The sequence below is a fragment of the Gallinula chloropus genome, assembly GCF_964237585.1.
Source record: "Gallinula chloropus genome assembly, chromosome: 28".
NCBI lineage: Eukaryota > Metazoa > Chordata > Aves > Gruiformes > Rallidae > Gallinula > Gallinula chloropus.
The window spans coordinates 3,182,545-3,197,994 of NC_140113.1; the positions used below are offsets into that span (position 1 = coordinate 3,182,545).

A 15,450-nucleotide genomic window follows, 5' to 3' on the forward strand; every position below is an offset into this window, starting at 1 on the left:
ATGTCGTGGGGGACACCTGGGGGGGGGGGAGTGTCTGTCTGTCCAGCTGCTCTGCCCTGGAGCGCGCCGGGGCTGCCTGTGGGCTGCGGGTTGGGGGTGACCCTAAACCACCCCTCCACAGTGAGAGCCCCTGGCCGCCCCTTCCTAATGTACTCCCCCCCAACCTTCCCCTCCCCAAGACACCCCCCTGTGCCCCCCACACCATGTGTCCTTCCCTTCTGCCAGGCAAAACTCCCCCAGCCCCCCCTTGGCGTGCTGTGCCCCATGGGGCAGAACCTTCCCCCCAGCTTTGCAAATGCCTCTGCCCGGCCCTGGGGGTGTGACCCCCCTCCAACACAGGAAAACCTGGCTGGTGTGCCCCCCCTTTCCAAAGCCAAGCCCCCCAATGCAAAGCCCCACCAGTGTGACCATCCCTTTTCCCAAACCCTGCTGGTGTCACCCCCATTGGACAGCCCCACCGGTGTGCCCCCCCCACTGCAAAGGCCCTGCCAGTGTGCCCCCTTGTTGCAAAAGCCCCACTGGTAGGACACCCCCACCCCCTGCAAAGGCCCCACTGGTGTGCCCCCCAATGGAAAGTCCCACCGATGTGGACCCCCCCAATTCACAGCCCCATCGGTGTGACACCCCCTTGGATGACCCAGCCGGTGTGACCCCCCCCATTCAAAGCCCCACCGATGTGGACCCCTCCCAAATGCAAAGCCCCACCGGTGTGACCCCCTCAGCCCCTGCAAAGGCCCCACTGGTGTGCCCCCCAACGCAAAGCCCCACCGATGTGGACCCCCCAGTTCACAGCCCCACTGATGTGCCCCCCACCCAATTCACAGCCCCACTGATGTGCGCCCCCCCTCCCCCAATTCACAGCCCCTCCGGTGTGACCCCCCCATTCAAAGCCCCACCGGTGTGACCCCCTCAGCCCCTGCAAAGGCCCCACTGGTGTGCCCCCCAACACAAAGCCCCACCGATGTGGACCCCCCAGTTCACAGCCCCACTGATGTGCCCCCCCCACCCAATTCACAGCCCCTCTGGTGTGACCCCCGCTGGGATGACCCAGCCGGTGTAACCCCCCCCCCCCCCCCGCCCACTCACAGCCCCGCCGCTGCAGCCCCCCCCCGCAACGGCTCCCCCGTTCCCCGCAGATCCGGGCCCGCGGCACCGGCACCGCTGGAGGCGGCGCGCGGGGGGCCCCGCCCTGGGACCGGGCCGGGCGCGCGCGGCGGCCGCCGGTGGCAACAATGTGTCAGAGGCGGCGGCGGCGGCGGCGCGAGGCGGGGCGGGGCGGCGCGAGGCGGGGCGGGGCGGGGCGGGGCGGCGCGCGCGGCGGGGCGGGGGGCGCGGGGCGGGCGGCGGGCGCAGCATGGCGCGGCGGCACTGAGGGAGCGGCGGCCTCCCCGGCCCGGCCTTTGTTTCGCCGGTGTCCCCGGGAGCGGAGGAGCTCCGCGCTGGGGGCCCGGGGCTGAGCCCGAGCCCCCCTCCCCGCTCCCCCGTCCCGCACGTCGAAGGGGGGGGGCACGACACACCGGGACTCGGTACCGGGCGGGCGGAGGCGCCGCGGAGGCTCCGAGGAACTTGGCCGAAGTTCGGCGGCGCGGGGCGGGGTGGGGCGGCGGCGGCGGCGGTGGGGGGGGTGGGGAGGAGAAGGAGGAGAAGGAGGCGCGGCGGCGGCCAAGGTTCCCCGGTGCCGGGGCGATCCCGCGGGCGCCGCGGGAACCGGCCGGTCCGTTCCCCCCCCCCACCCCGTCTGCCCGGGCGCGGGATGCGGCTGCCCCGGCGCCGCCGCACCGCGGCCGCCCCCAACTTTCCCCGCTGACGGCGCCCGGGGCCGCGGGCGATGGTGAGGGTTGGCCGCCCGCCCGCCGCCGCCCGCCGCCCGCCCGCCGCCCCCGGCCGGCCCCAGGGCTCCGCCGGCCGCCGCCGCCGCCGCCCCGCCGCCCCCTGAAGCGGCCGGAGCCGCCGCCCGCCGCCGCCCGGGACGATGGTGCGCTGGGAGGCGGCCGCGCTGCTCGCCGCGCTCGTCGGCGTCTGCGTCTGGACCGACGAGACCGGGAAAGTTATCTCGGATCGGTACGCTGTCTACTGGAACCGGAGCAACCCCAGGTGAGGCCGGGCGCGGCGGGGGCCGGTCCCGGGGTGGCGGGGGCTGGGCTGTAGCCACAACCGAGTTTCAGGCTCCGTTTCCCCCCGCGACACCCCCCCCCCCCCCCCCACACACACACCTCCCCGCCCCCGGTCGGTGACAGGCGGCCGCCGCCGTCCGCTGCGGATCGGGTCCCGGTTCGCTCCGGTAAACGCTTCGCGGTGGCCCCGGGGGGCTCGGCGCGGGGCCCCGGCGGTGCCTCCCGGTCGGGGCTGCCTCCTCCTCCTCCCGGTTCCCTCCGCCCCACGCCCTCATCCGCACTTGGCCGGGGGCTCCGGGGGGGAGCCGTCCCCGGGGGCTGCGGCAGCCCCGGGAGCATCCCCGGGAGGGAAGCGGGGCGGCGGGGGCTGCGGCTCGGCCCCCCCAGCCCCTCAGCGCCCAACTTCGGCGAAGTTGAAGTTTCTCCTCCCGGTCACCCCCCTACACTCCCACCCCCCCTACCCCCCCAATCCCGGTCCCTCTCCCGGGGACGGCTCGGCCCCGCGATTCCCCCACACACACACCCCGTGATGCGGCACTGGCGACGCGGGGGTACCGAAAATACCGATTTGGGGCCGAAACGGCAAAACGGGGCGGGGGAGGGAGGAAGGGGCAGGCGGGGGAATGTTTGGGCCGGGGGGGCTGCCCGGGCAAGCAGATGGGTACCGGTGCCTGGAGCTGGGTACCAGTGCCCGGAGCTCGGCCCCGCTCCTTCCCGCATCCCCGTCAGCGGACGCCGTGGCGCTGGGCTCGGTCCTGTTTCCCTGCTCTGTCTCTAAATTGAGATTTATTATTATTAATTTCTTATTATATTTTTTCCCTCCCCAACCCCCCAAGCCAGCAGCGGCCTGTTCTCCTTGGAGTTGATGGGATTTGGGGTTGGGGTTCCAGCGGGAGGGTTCCTTTCGCCTCGATTCCTTTGTAATTCCGAGGAACCAAAAAAAAACTGTCGGAGAGTTTGAAGAGGATGAATTCTGCTCCTGGGGAACACCAGGAACCCCTCCACCCTTCCCTTCCGATACCGACTTCTGGGGACTCTCGTAAAAGGCCAGAAATTTTAAAAAGCCTGTCCCAAAATCAGGGGGTTCCACCCCACACACCCCAAGTAATCCAGGTTAAACCGGCCCCGCAGTGGCCCCCGCTGAGCTGAGGGGTCGCGGGGCTCGGAGCGACGCTGGGTTCGCTTCTGCAGCGGATGCTCCGTTCTCTGGGTAAAACGGGGGTTCCTTTGTGTGTGTGACCACCCCCCCCACCCCACTCCCCGAGTTGGACCCTGAGGGTTTGTGTGGCTCCATGGCAGGGCCTGGCACCGGTCCCCATGACGGGGTCACCAGTGCTGCGAGGTGGCTCCTCCGGTGATTCCCAGCTGGGTGGCAGCAGAACTGGGGGTGGGGGGGAGGTGGGGGAACGGGGACCCCCTTGGTGGCACCATCTCCTCTCCTGGCGGCGTCCCGGTGACACCATCATAGTTTATTAAAAGTTCCCGGCTGCGTTTCGGCGGGCGGCCGCTCGCACCCGGAGCCTGTGGGATGCACAGAGGGACAAGGACACTTGTGAGCATTGCTGTCTGCCCGTCCACCCATCCGCTCTGTGCCCCCCTCAGTGGGACACACACCCACCCCACCACTGCTGTCACCCCCACCCCAAAATCGGGACAAGCCTGTCCCTTTGTGTGCGGCGGTGCCTTCGCCGCGGGCCGCCCGCGGTGCATATGGATTTTATTATCTCCCTCGCATTTTTGTGGGGGTTGGAGGAGGCAGGGAGGGGGGGGGGTGTCGCTTTGGGTTTTAATATCTTCTTTATTATTTTTTACCCGTTTGCAAAGTTTTGCTGATCACAGTTCCTGGTGCTCCCCGGCCACCCCCCCTCCCCCCCTACTTTTTTGGAGAACAAAAGGAAAGAGCCCAACACCAAACATGTATGAGAACCCCCCTCTTCCCGATGAAAACTCCGGCATCCTGGCTGCTGGAGACGAGGGCGGCATCGCTGAGCAGTCGGGACCGTGGCTGTGGTTTAGCACCCAAGGGTTCCTGCGGCAGCGCCGGTAACTGAAAGCAGCTCCCACTCACCCTTGGGTGATGGGTGTCCTGGGACCTGGCATCGGTGGTGGCATCGGTTCAGCCCTGCCAGCTGCCCGTGTCCCTGTTGCCCCATCGTACGCGCCGGCATGGGCGCCGCAGAGAAGGCGGCGGGGAATTTATCCTCCAAAATAGGTGCTGGCTTATTATTCCCTGTAAATACACAGAGATGTATCAACCCTGGCGCCGGCAGGTGAGGGATTTTTTTTGGGGGGGGGGGGTGTAGTAATAAAATAGGGCAGAGGAAGCGCGAAGGGCTGGGGAGGGGAGAGCAGACAATGGCTGGTGGGTTTGAGCAGGCACGTCCGCAGTGCCGGGCTCCGGGATGTGACCCAAATTTCCCAACGTGGGAGCACCCCGGACGAGGTGCCGGGTGTGGATGTTCAGGTCTGGGGATTGGAGGTGATCTGTTTGATTTATTTTTTTTGTGGGGAAGGGGGAAAATCACCACTGGAGTTTCCTGCTTTAATTCCCCCCCTTTTTTTTTTTCCATCCCAGCAGTGGTTTTATTTTGCCCGTTGTGGGAGTTGCTGGAAAACTCCCTCTCGCCCTTAAAAACCACCGAGCAATGTCTACCCAGTCCCGTGTTTCTCTTCTTTATTCCCCCCACCATCCTTTAACAGAAGGGGAAAGCGAAAGGGATTGAAAAATAAAACGGGGGGGGGGAGGGAGGAAATGAGAGGTTCTGATGCCCAGCGCTCGTTTGCACGCACAGACCTGACCTGGTGCTAAATATTTTTTCCTCAGGTTTACGCCCCAAATCTCTATTTTCTACCAAGAGGGCGATAAATCTCGCGGTCGATACGATTTGCCCAGATTAGAATAATTCTATATTTCATAATTGGCTCTAAATTAAAAAGAACTGAAGCTTCAGGATGCTGCGTTTTGCTTTATCTGTGGAGATGTTGAGCTACTCGCTGTGGTTTTAAGAGGGGTGGTTTTTTTTTTGGGGGGGGGGAGGTGTTCCTGTGGTTTTTGCTGACAGGTTGCACGGGCTTTGCCGGATGCGGCTCAGGGTTGCTCTGGAAATAGCCAAAACTGTATCTCTGTCCAGTAATGTGCTGCTCGATGCCCGTGTGTGGATGGGGGTATTTTGCTCTACGGCGCGTACGGCCGCCCCGCCGCGGGTTTAATCACCGTTGGGTGTATCATCGTGGGGCTGGGATGCGGTGGCCGTACCAGGGCAGCGGTAGAGCCGGCTCTGGGTGTGGTGTGGATGGTGTGATGTGGATGATACCGCAGCACATGAGGGCTTAGTGGGGCTCTGGCTGCTGTCGGCATCGCGGGTGGGGGTCTTTGGGGGTCGCATGGGAGCTGCTCGCCCATTGGGTTCTTGGGTGGGTTTCTGGATTTGGGATGTGGGGATGGGTGTCGCAGAGCATCTGTTGGTGGGATGGCGTTGCCGGGTTGGCGTCTCTACCTCCAGCCCCCCTTGCTCACGCGACCCCGCGCCGCAGCGGGATGTTGGGTGAACGTCTCGGATGCGCCCCGGCGTGTCATGCAGCAAAATCTTGGGGGGTCTGGGAAACCCCCACACTACAGGGTAGGGTGGAGAGATGGGAAAAAGTGACCTGACCTCGGAGGGGTCCCCCCCGATCCCAGCACCGCCCGCCCCACAGCCTTGGAGATGCGACTGGAAACCTCTGGAAGGCCAAGGAGGGTTGGAGGAGTTGACATTTGTTTTCACACCCCCACTTCCCCTCCCCCCCGGCTCTAATTCTGGCACGTAACAGGCAGGCCGTGGTGATTCCGGAGGGCAGCATTCCCGCAGCTGGACGCGGTTCCTGCGGTGGGGAGCGGTGTCGGGCACGCAGCGCTGTGCCGCTCGCTGTTTGCAGCGCAGAGCGGGATGCGGTAAAAGGTCTGGGCTTTACCCGTGGCCTATATTTAATGGTGAATACGGTTTTGGTTTCTCTGCCTCAGAAGGCTCGTGTTCTGATTTAGTCTATATTTTTGGGCGGGTGGGGGGGGATGGATTTGGGATGAGCTCAGCTGGGGTTTCTGTTTCGCTCCACCGTGCTCCCCAACCCGCAGCCTGAGAAATGGGGATTTACCGCGGCTGCTGGGAGCTGGGGTGATGCTCAGGGATGGCGGTGACAGCACAGCAGGACTTTTGGGGGAGTGTGTGTATGTGGGGGGGTGTCCTTTTGCATACCCTGTCTTTTGGGAATGGGTACGCAGGGACGGCGTAATTGGGGCCAAAGGAACGTGTTGAGGTGGGGGGGTGGTGGTCTGGGTGATGCTCCCCCGTCCATCGGCGCTTGTGCCCCTTTTCTCTGGCATTGCCATTGCCCAGAGCTGCAGCCCCAGCACTGGATGGTGCCGGATGGCTGGTGCATTGTCCAAGAGCTCGGTGCACGGTAGCCGGAGCTCGGAGCGCAGCAGCGAAGCCACGAACAGTCAGGGCTGGGGCCAGACTGTGTTAACCTGCCTGCGGGTCACGAGGGGCTGCGGCAGCGCGTGTGCCAGCTCTCCTTCGAGAGACCGAAGGCCACATGTGTTTGGGGTTTTCCTGGGGAATTCGGCACTGGAGAGGAGTGGTTGGGCTCGGCCTGGGGATGCGTGCATGGCACTTGGACGCGCCCACCCACACCTCCATGCTGTGGCGGGTTCGGTGACAGCCCTGCCTGGGGATGGTTCCCAAAAACCTCCATGTCCCAACTGCAACCGGGGCTGCCAGGGCAGGGACCTTGGTGTCAGCCCCCGACCGCATCCCCACATTGTGCCCCCCAGTTCCCGTCGCCATCGTGCCGGGGTCCTGGGCAAGAAACACACCCCAGTGCAATTTTATCCTGATTTTTTTGCCCTGGCACTTGGTTGGTTCCGTATCACTGGCACACTGAGTCCCCTCGCTGGGCTTGGGGGATGTGGGAGTGGTGGGGTGGGGATGGGGTTCATGATGCCGGTGCTTGGCCGCATCCTCGCGCAATTACAGCTCTTTTTTTAGTTTCCATTTGTTCCCGTTCCCCTTTGTGCCGAGATCCCTCGCAGCCCTTCCCGCCCCGCTTTTCCAGCCCGTTAAGCCGTGTTAGCTATTCTTCACCAGCCCGGGTCTGCGGCGAGCGCGGTTAATGGAGAGCAGATACAAACAGGGCCAGCGTCTCCGACGAGATTTTTCTCTCCCTGTCTCCGTCTCTCCGCCCGTCCCTTTTCCAGGGGCCGCAATTACATTCCCTGCTGGTCGCACATTTGGTATCCAAACGCCGGCCATGCGCCGCATCCTAATGCGAGGACGCGCCGGGGGTGCGCGGTGCTGCCAGCAGGTCAGTCGCTCTCTGGTGTGTCCCGGTGTGGGGTTGGGGCGGGGTGGGCATGAAGAGGATGGGAGTGGGAATAGCACAGAGGGTAAAGGGCGAGGGGGGGAGAGACGCCGTTGGTTACACTGGAAAGCTGTACGAGCGCTCCCTGTGTGTATGTGCACACGTATGTACACACGTGTGTGTGCACGCGGAGGCTCTTCCTACATGTAAGTGGTACCTGAATAATCCCCAAACACCCCTCTGCCCCCAGCCTTGCAGCCATCCCGTGTGCCGCCGTCCCGTGTCACACCCGTGTGACTCCCTGCGGGCTGCGGGATGTGAACAGGGTTGATTTACACATCTTCCCAACACAGAGCTCGGCATCCCGGCCTCGTCTCGCCCATCGGACTGTCTCGCTGCATATGCATGTATGGCCCACATGCTGGTGGCCATCCGTACCCGTATCCATATCTGTACCCGTATCTGTATCCATACCCGCGTGCGTTCGACAGGGTTCATCAGCCAGGGTGGCTGTAAAATTGCAGCAATTGTTCCTTAAATAGCTCCTCGTTCCCGATGGTGAGAATTCCGGTTCTTTTGTGTTAGATATTAATCGTGATTTTTAGAGGCTTCCTTTCTACCCTAGGCGTTCCTCCGCGGTCGGGGCAGAGATCCTGCCCTGCTCCGTGGGAGCTGATGGGATTTGCGGGCGGTGAGCAGGCCTCAGCGCCGTTACCCTCAGCCCCGAAGAGGAGGTTCAATTTCTTTCCCCTCCGCCGTGACCCGTTGGAGCCTGACGTGCTCCAGCCCAAAGTCTGGCCCTTTTCCTGCCATCGGAGCATCGCTGCGACGCCGAAACCCACCCCGGCTTTGCCTCTGTGAGTGCAGGGGGAAGCAATGCTTCCCGAAACCGATCCCAGCTTTCCCTCTGTGAGTGCAGGGGGAAGCGATGCTTCCCGAAACCGATCCCAGCTTTCCCTCTGTGAGTGCAGGGGGAAGTGATGCTTCCCGAAACCAACCCCAGCTTTCCCTCTGTGAGTGCAGGGGGAAGCGATGCTTCCCGAAACCGATCCCAGCTTTCCCTCTGTGAGTGCAGGGGGAAGCGATGCTTCCCGAAACCGATCCCAGCTTTGCCTCTGTGAGTGCAGGGGGAAGCGATGCTTCCCGAAACCGATCCCAGCTTTGCCTCTGTGAGTGCAGGGGGAAGCGATGCTTCCCAAAACCAACCCCGGCTTTGCCTCTGTGAGCGCAGGGGGAAGCGATGCTTCCAGCACTGGTCCGAGCTGCTGCAGTGAGCCGGGCCGAAGCTGCCGAATGGATTCGGGAGGTGTCTCCACAGCTGGGGACGTGCCGGAAAGCAGGCTTGCATTTCACCAGCGTGGGGCTGGGAGCCCTTCTGCCCCCAGCCACTGAGCCTCGAGGACCTGTTGCCCACCCCATGGAACTGCCAGACCAGGTGGGAGCAACATTAGGTCAGCAGCACACATGGGGATGTCTGGGCTGGTTCAGTCTATGCGATGCACCGGGACTGATTTATTCCCAGGAGGAAAGCTGGGAAGGGATGAGGCTGTGAGAGCGGGGCAGCCAGGATGGAGCCCCTTTGGGTAGTACCGCGCCATGCCACATCACACCATGCCGTGCCACACCGCTGTCGGGGCAGGGTGCTGGCACCCAGCACAGTCCCAGCGTGTTCCTGGGCGGTCAGAGTGTTGTTATTTATTTATTTCTCCTCCCTCCTCTCCCCCTTTGCTTGTTGCTGCTGCTGTGGCTGGGTTGTTTAAATAGCTTCCCATTGTTCAGGAGCTAATTACCTCTTAATGAGGCTCCTTACTCAAAAGCCAAGCGAGAGTGGAGGCTGTGGGGTGGGTGGGCTGCCTTTCCGCCGGCAAAGGGCTGCCTGGCCCAGCACCAGGGATGGCTGGGCACTCTGGACGACTGGGCTAGGGGCACTGGACCCTCTCGGGGACAGTGGTTGGGTTTGGTTCTGCCACACCAATGATTTGTAACTGGGGCTTGCTTGCTGGGCCGTGGGGAGAGCCGCAGTGGCATCGCGGCCAGCCTGGCGCGTCACCCCAAAGGATGCTGGGGGGATGCTGGCTTTGCACAAAGTCCCGTGTTGAGCCCCAAACCTGTTCTGCTCTGCGTCCTCTGGACCTGACCCCTCCCTGGGGCAAGGGCTGGTGTGAGCCCTTGGTCCCAACTGCCTTCACGAGCTTGGGCCGGAGGGAGCCACGTGGCACGGGTACCGAGGGTCCTCGCCTCCTGTCCAGGGGTGCAGAGCAGAAGTTGGGGTTCCGCTCACTGGGTCCTGGCTCTGACCCGCCGTCACGTGTGTCCCTCAGGCCGGAGCAGCACGGCAGGCATGAGGCTGCGGTGGCTTGTGCCACAGATGTGGTGGTGGGAAGGAAGGACCCTTCCCTCCGATGGGGACTGGGATCGCACCCACCTCCCCTCTGCCCTGCCCACCCCACTCCCACTGACACTGGGCTTCATCCCCCCAATTCCGGGGCTTGGGCGGAATCCCAGACTTCAAGGGGCGATGAGGCAGGTGAAGCAACAACAGTGGGGAAAAATAAAGCACAGGTGGAAAATTTAGTCCCTACAATAATAAGGAAGGGGGGTGGCTTCCCTTCCCTTCGGGCAGTGAGAGGTCTGTGCCCCGCAGCGCTCGGATCCTGCTGGGTGTGTGGGGGGGGACCGTGGCCATCCGAGCCCATGGAAATGCAGAGGGACTCGAGCCCCAGCCCAGGCTTTGGGGTCACAGCCTCCCCCCTTGCCCCCATTAATCCTGCCCAGCCCGCCCCAGGCAGGGGGGCTGGCTTTGGGGCGGGGGTTGTGGGGGAAACTGAGGGGTTCTCGCCCCTGTGGTGAGGCAGGCCAAGGCTGGGCAGCCAGCACTGGGTCTGGGGATTGAGGGAGTTTGGCTGGGAGTCCTCACTGCCCCCCCAGCATGCCCACAGAGTCACTGGTAGGGCTGGTGGTGGTAGGGACCCATGACACGGTGCTGTATCGATTCCCAGCAGCGATTTCAATGCCATGGAGTGTGGCTATTGATGTCTCGTGGTCTGTGGTGAAGCCAATCAGCCCTGGGGCCGGTGAGACCTGTGCTCCAGTTTCCCAGCCTGGCTTGGAGCCACTTGACATTTTCCTCCAGGTCACTAATGGCAGGAGAGGGATGCCGGCAGCAGAGGGGATTAAGACATCAGGGTGGTGCATTGCTTGGTGTTTTTTCTTCCCCTTCTTCCCCCTTTTGAACGTTTCCCCTCTCCCATGTCTCCAAGTCCTTCCTCATGGAACAGTGCGTGGAGCCGGCGTCCAGTCCCATGGGAAGAACAGTGGTGGGATCCTGGTGGCTGCGGTAGGATCCAGCCGTCTGCTCCCTCAGCACACGGGCTCGTCCCGACCTGCCAATCTTCAGCTTTTCATGGTGGTTTTCCCCCTGCCCCGGCTCTCCTTGGCATCGACAGACTTTTCCGCCTCCTTCCCTCCACCCCTGCTCACAGATGTGTAGCGGTGCAAAAGCCGCGGCCTACCCAGTGTCACCGCTGCCTACCCAGTGTCACCGCTGCCTACCCAGTGTCACCGCTGCCTACCCAGTGTCACCGCTGTCACCGGGCTCACCGGTTTCAGCACAACAAAAAGGTGAAAGCAGTGAATAAATCGTGAAGGTTGGGGGGGTGAAATCTCTTCCCCATCGATTTGCTGAGCGTGGTGTTTGGCCCCATTTCCCTGGAAATATTTCCAGCTTTGCCTCAGTTCGGTTGCAACTGAGTTTTGTAGGTTTTTTTGGATTTTTTTTTTTAAAAATTGTTGGGTTATTTGGATGGGTTTATTTTTCTCTTCCAGCATTACGCTGGAGCGAAAGCTCTGCCATGTGCTGGGAACCAGATAAAGTGTTTAGATGGCAAATACAAATACTCCTCAGCACTTGGCCTGGCTACAGCTATTCCCGCCTGTCCTCCAGCGGGATTTCTTCCCCTGTCTTCCAGTGGGGTTTTATTTAGCCTGGTTTGAAATTTATTTTTTTTTTCAATTTTATTTATTTTATTATTATTATTTTTTTAAGCCTTATTTATATTCGTGGTACAATAAAATCGGCCGAGCCTGACCCCGCAGAGAACTCGAAAAATCCCCAATTCTTCCTTTTTCCAATCCCATTTCCAGTGAGAAAAAGAAGCCCCTGGCCCTCCCGCCCTGCGCGGAATCCAACCGCGACGGGATTATTTCGCCGGCTGAGCTTTCCACAGCCGCGGGTGTTGGGACGGCGCCGGTTCCTCCAGTGATGAGGGGAGTGGTGTACCTGGTTGGGGGTTTTTTGGTGGTGGGGGCACACGGGTCCCTCGTGCGACAGGTACAGTGGTGCAGCCAAAAAGGGGGTTCCTGTTTTGCCTTAATTTTGTGATTTATTAATTCTACCTTATCTAACGCTGCTCCCCAGCAGCGTCCCAGCCGCGCCGTGCCTGGCAGCCATCCTGGTCCTGCTGTTAGCTCTGTGGGAGCCGTTGGGTGCCGGTGCGGGGTGCCGGAGCAGTCAGGAGTATCCCGAGCGGCTGTGGGGTCTGTCAGGAGCCTGGGATGCTCCTTCCCCAGCCAGCTCGATAATCCCAATTATTATCTGGTTTCATGATCAGGGTTGCTTATTAAACTTGGCACCGCTGGCTTTGCCGTTCCGGCCGCCTGCCTCGGCACAGGGATTTATCTCCTGCCGGCTTGGAAGGAAATTGAGTGGAAAAACGTGGGATGGACCCCCCCCCCCTTCCTCCCAGGACAGCGGGGCTGGGGGTCTCCAGCTTCTGAAGGGATGCTGGATGCTGATTCAGCCCCAAACTCCTTTAGGGAGTGGGAGCGATGCTGCATCACGCGTCTCCCATCCCCGCACGGCGGCGGAGGCTCAGGTCGGTTGTGCCGCCCAGGCCATGTCCGCCGTGCGGGCGACTGTCGTGGCCGCATCTGAGTGGGTCAGGGGGATGGGGGGGGCAGCTGCTTTTATTTCGGCATCGCTTTAAAAATGTCTGAGTTTTCCAGAGAACGCTGGCACGTTTGGCAAAGAGCCGTTACCGTCCCCTCGCCCCGCGTCTCATGCGCTTTTGCCACTCCCGCTCCCACCAGGAAAAAGCCGCTTTTCCCGTGTTTTCCATGTTGGGGCCTTTGCTGAGCAGCCCATCCTCTTCCCTTTCTTTGACATTCGATTTTATTTCAGCCAAAATTAATGCCCAGACTGGAGCTGGCTGTGTCTGCACCGGCGTGCCAGCCCTCGGGAAGGGGCTTTTCCTAAAGCTGGGATAAATTCTTGGCTCGGTCGCGGTGCGGTGTCTCTTTGCCTTGGCTGTTCTGCCTGGGGTGGGGGGTGAGCTCTGGGCTCCCCGGTTTGGGCTGGTCATACCACTGCCGGTGGATACGGCGCCAGCACTGCCATCCAGAACAGAAATGGCTTTTGGCTCCGAGCCCCGTCCAGCGTCACCCCAGTCAGGCTGGGAAGGTGTGCTGGGAAGGTGGCTTGGGGAATGCTGGGGACCCCCCTCGTCCTGTGTTGCTCCTGCGCTTCATGGCCCTGTGAGGTGGAATTGAAGGGTGAAGCCAGGGATGGGAATGGGGATCACCCTCCGTAGCGGGACACATGCTCCAGAGTATTCACCGCAGTAAATCGCCCGTGCTGGGTTCCCCACGTTCCCGACCTGCAGCCACGATGCATGCCAGCTCTGGGGGGGGGGTGGGGGTGGCCTGTGGCCAATGGATGGGTCAGCCAGCCAGACCCATCCCTATCCCTGGTTGTTCCCTTCCAGCCGTGGCTCTGTCCCGGAGCGCTGTGTGATGTTGGGATGCAAAGCGCTGGTGGGGCTGGGGAGTGCCGGGGCCTCGTGTGGGCACACGGCAGCAGGGAGCTGACCTCCAGGAAACATTTCAAAGCTGATTAATAATATTAAAACTCCCGTAATGTTGTCTTTTAAAATAGAAATCTTTTGGATAAGGCGGAGGGACGCTCCCATCGATCGGAGCTGGGGTGTGAGTTCTGGACCCGCTTTCAGCTCGTTACACAGAGACAAATGGCTTCCCCCCCAACACAGCCCCCACACCCCCTCCCAGTTTCTCCACTCTTAAGGTGAGGATTGCTGCCAGAGGCTAAATGAAGCAATTAATATTTGTAGAGTACATGGAGAGATGAGGAAGGACATCGCTCTCCCAGCGCTGCGCTGCTGCACAGTGTGTCCTCCTGCTCCGGGGCTGGACCTGGGAATTTCGGCTGGGAGCCGGTGCATCCCCCCAACAGCTCTGCCAAGGCATCGGCTGCGAAGCGCCTTTGTTGTGTCCGCAGAGCCCCAGGGTGCAAGGACAAGCTGCAGTCCCCAGCCCCACATGGGCTGGTTTGGGGCCCCGATGGGGACACGGTTTCCCAGTGCCAGGGATGTGACGGCATCCCATGGATGCCATCCCTTTGCTGGGCGATGGTAGGGGAGGTGTTCCCTCCCCATCCTGTGATCAGGCAAAAACTTGGTGTCACCAAGGGTCCTGCAAGCCCCATCCCTGTGGGGAAGGGGCCTGGCTGGGTGGGTTTGGTGTTTTTTTCCCTTAAATATCCTAACATTTTGTTTCACCGTATAAATCACCGCGCCTTGTCATGGCAGGACTTACGGTGCAGGTGCTGCTGCCGCGAGAGGAGCGCAGTGCCCGGGCACCGGCCCAGTTCGATGTGTGTGTGATGGCGGCGTGGCGGCACCGGTCTCGGCGAGGGGAGAGGTCTCACTGGCCATAAATAAACCCTGCCCAGGCTGGGAGGGGTTGGGGGGGTTGGTCCCCAGGCTGCACTGAGATGGCCTGAGGTCTGGCATGACTGCGGTGTTGCTTGGGGTTTTCTCCGGTTTGGAAGGTGCCGCGATGCTGGCACGGTAGCGGGTAGGACCCTGAACTGTGTTTGGCTGGTGTGAATCAGCAGAGTGAAAGGAGTGGGGGTGCTCAGCCCCCCCATGAGCTGAAAAGTGGGGTTGTGAAGCCTGTTCGGATCAGACCAGTGCTTGTGCCCTGAATGAGGGAGGTGGGGAGGGGGCAGATCCTGCTGTGGTGCTTGGGGTGAGCAGCACCCCGGTTGCCGAGGGGCCTTCACGCCTCGGCCTGGCGGCTGGAGACACGGGGGGTCTCTGCCCATGGGGGTCCCATCTCACTGGGATGACCCTGGCCCATGTTTGTACTTTGGTGTGCATCCTGATGGGGGTGGGGAAATGTGTCTTACAGCCTGTGCAAACCAGGGTGGGGGGCTTCACCATAACCCTCGAAGGATGGGGTGAATCCCGGGGAGGTCTCGCCTTCCCGCAGCGGCAGAATTGGTGTTGCACTGGGGATGCAGGAAAGCCATTAGCCAGCTGCTAACGAACGTGGCTCTGATGGTTCTGATGGCAAGGGGGCATCAGGGGTGTGTGGGCAGGACGGGGGATGCACAGCCCTAGAAGGGATGGGGGGAGGATTTGGGGGGAATCCCCCCCGCCAGCTCCCCAAGGGCTGGAGCGGCTCCAGGGGGATTTTCCCTGCACCAGCGCTGCCCACGGCAGCACAAACGAACCAAGTAATTGGCAACATGGAAATATTTTGTGCTCATTAAGCAGGGGGAAGCGGCAGGGGAGGAAGCAGCGTTCTCCAGCACGGGGGGGAGCTGCTGGCGGTGTCCCCAGGGATCGCTGGTGACCAAAGCCCCACTGACCTCTCCAGTGCCGCCATCGCCAGGGCAGGGGCCACGGCCACCCTGGGGGCACAAAGAGACCCTGGTGTTGGGCTTGGGTGAGGGGATCCAGAGGACCTGGATCCCAGCTGGGAGCCACATATTTGTTGGAGGTAGGAGGGGCCCTTTGTGGGGGGTGGTTTCACCGGCACCGTACAGGGTGCCGGGGGCCGTCACCACGCATTTTCTTCCAACTACAGATTAAAGCTTGAAACGGCGAATCTCAGCGGCTGCCTCCGAGCTGCCCCGGCACCGTGTTCCGCTGGTTCCCAGGAGCATAGTTAAGGGGAACCCCTCCCAGACCCCTCTGCT

The 15,450-nt window shown here is 61.9% G+C and overlaps 1 protein-coding gene across 1 annotated transcript in view; it reads left to right on the top strand.

The window, feature by feature from the left end:
• Positions 1–1,972: 1,972 nt before the first annotated feature.
• The window catches only part of EFNA2 (ephrin A2), a gene marked incomplete at both ends in the record, with an annotated part of 43,450 nt that continues 29,972 nt past the window's right edge, over positions 1,973–15,450 (top strand). The window contains one exon of the mRNA XM_084276542.1: positions 1,973–2,094. Coding sequence (XP_084132668.1) covers positions 1,973–2,094 — 122 coding nt within the window. The remainder of the gene's footprint in view (positions 2,095–15,450) is intronic.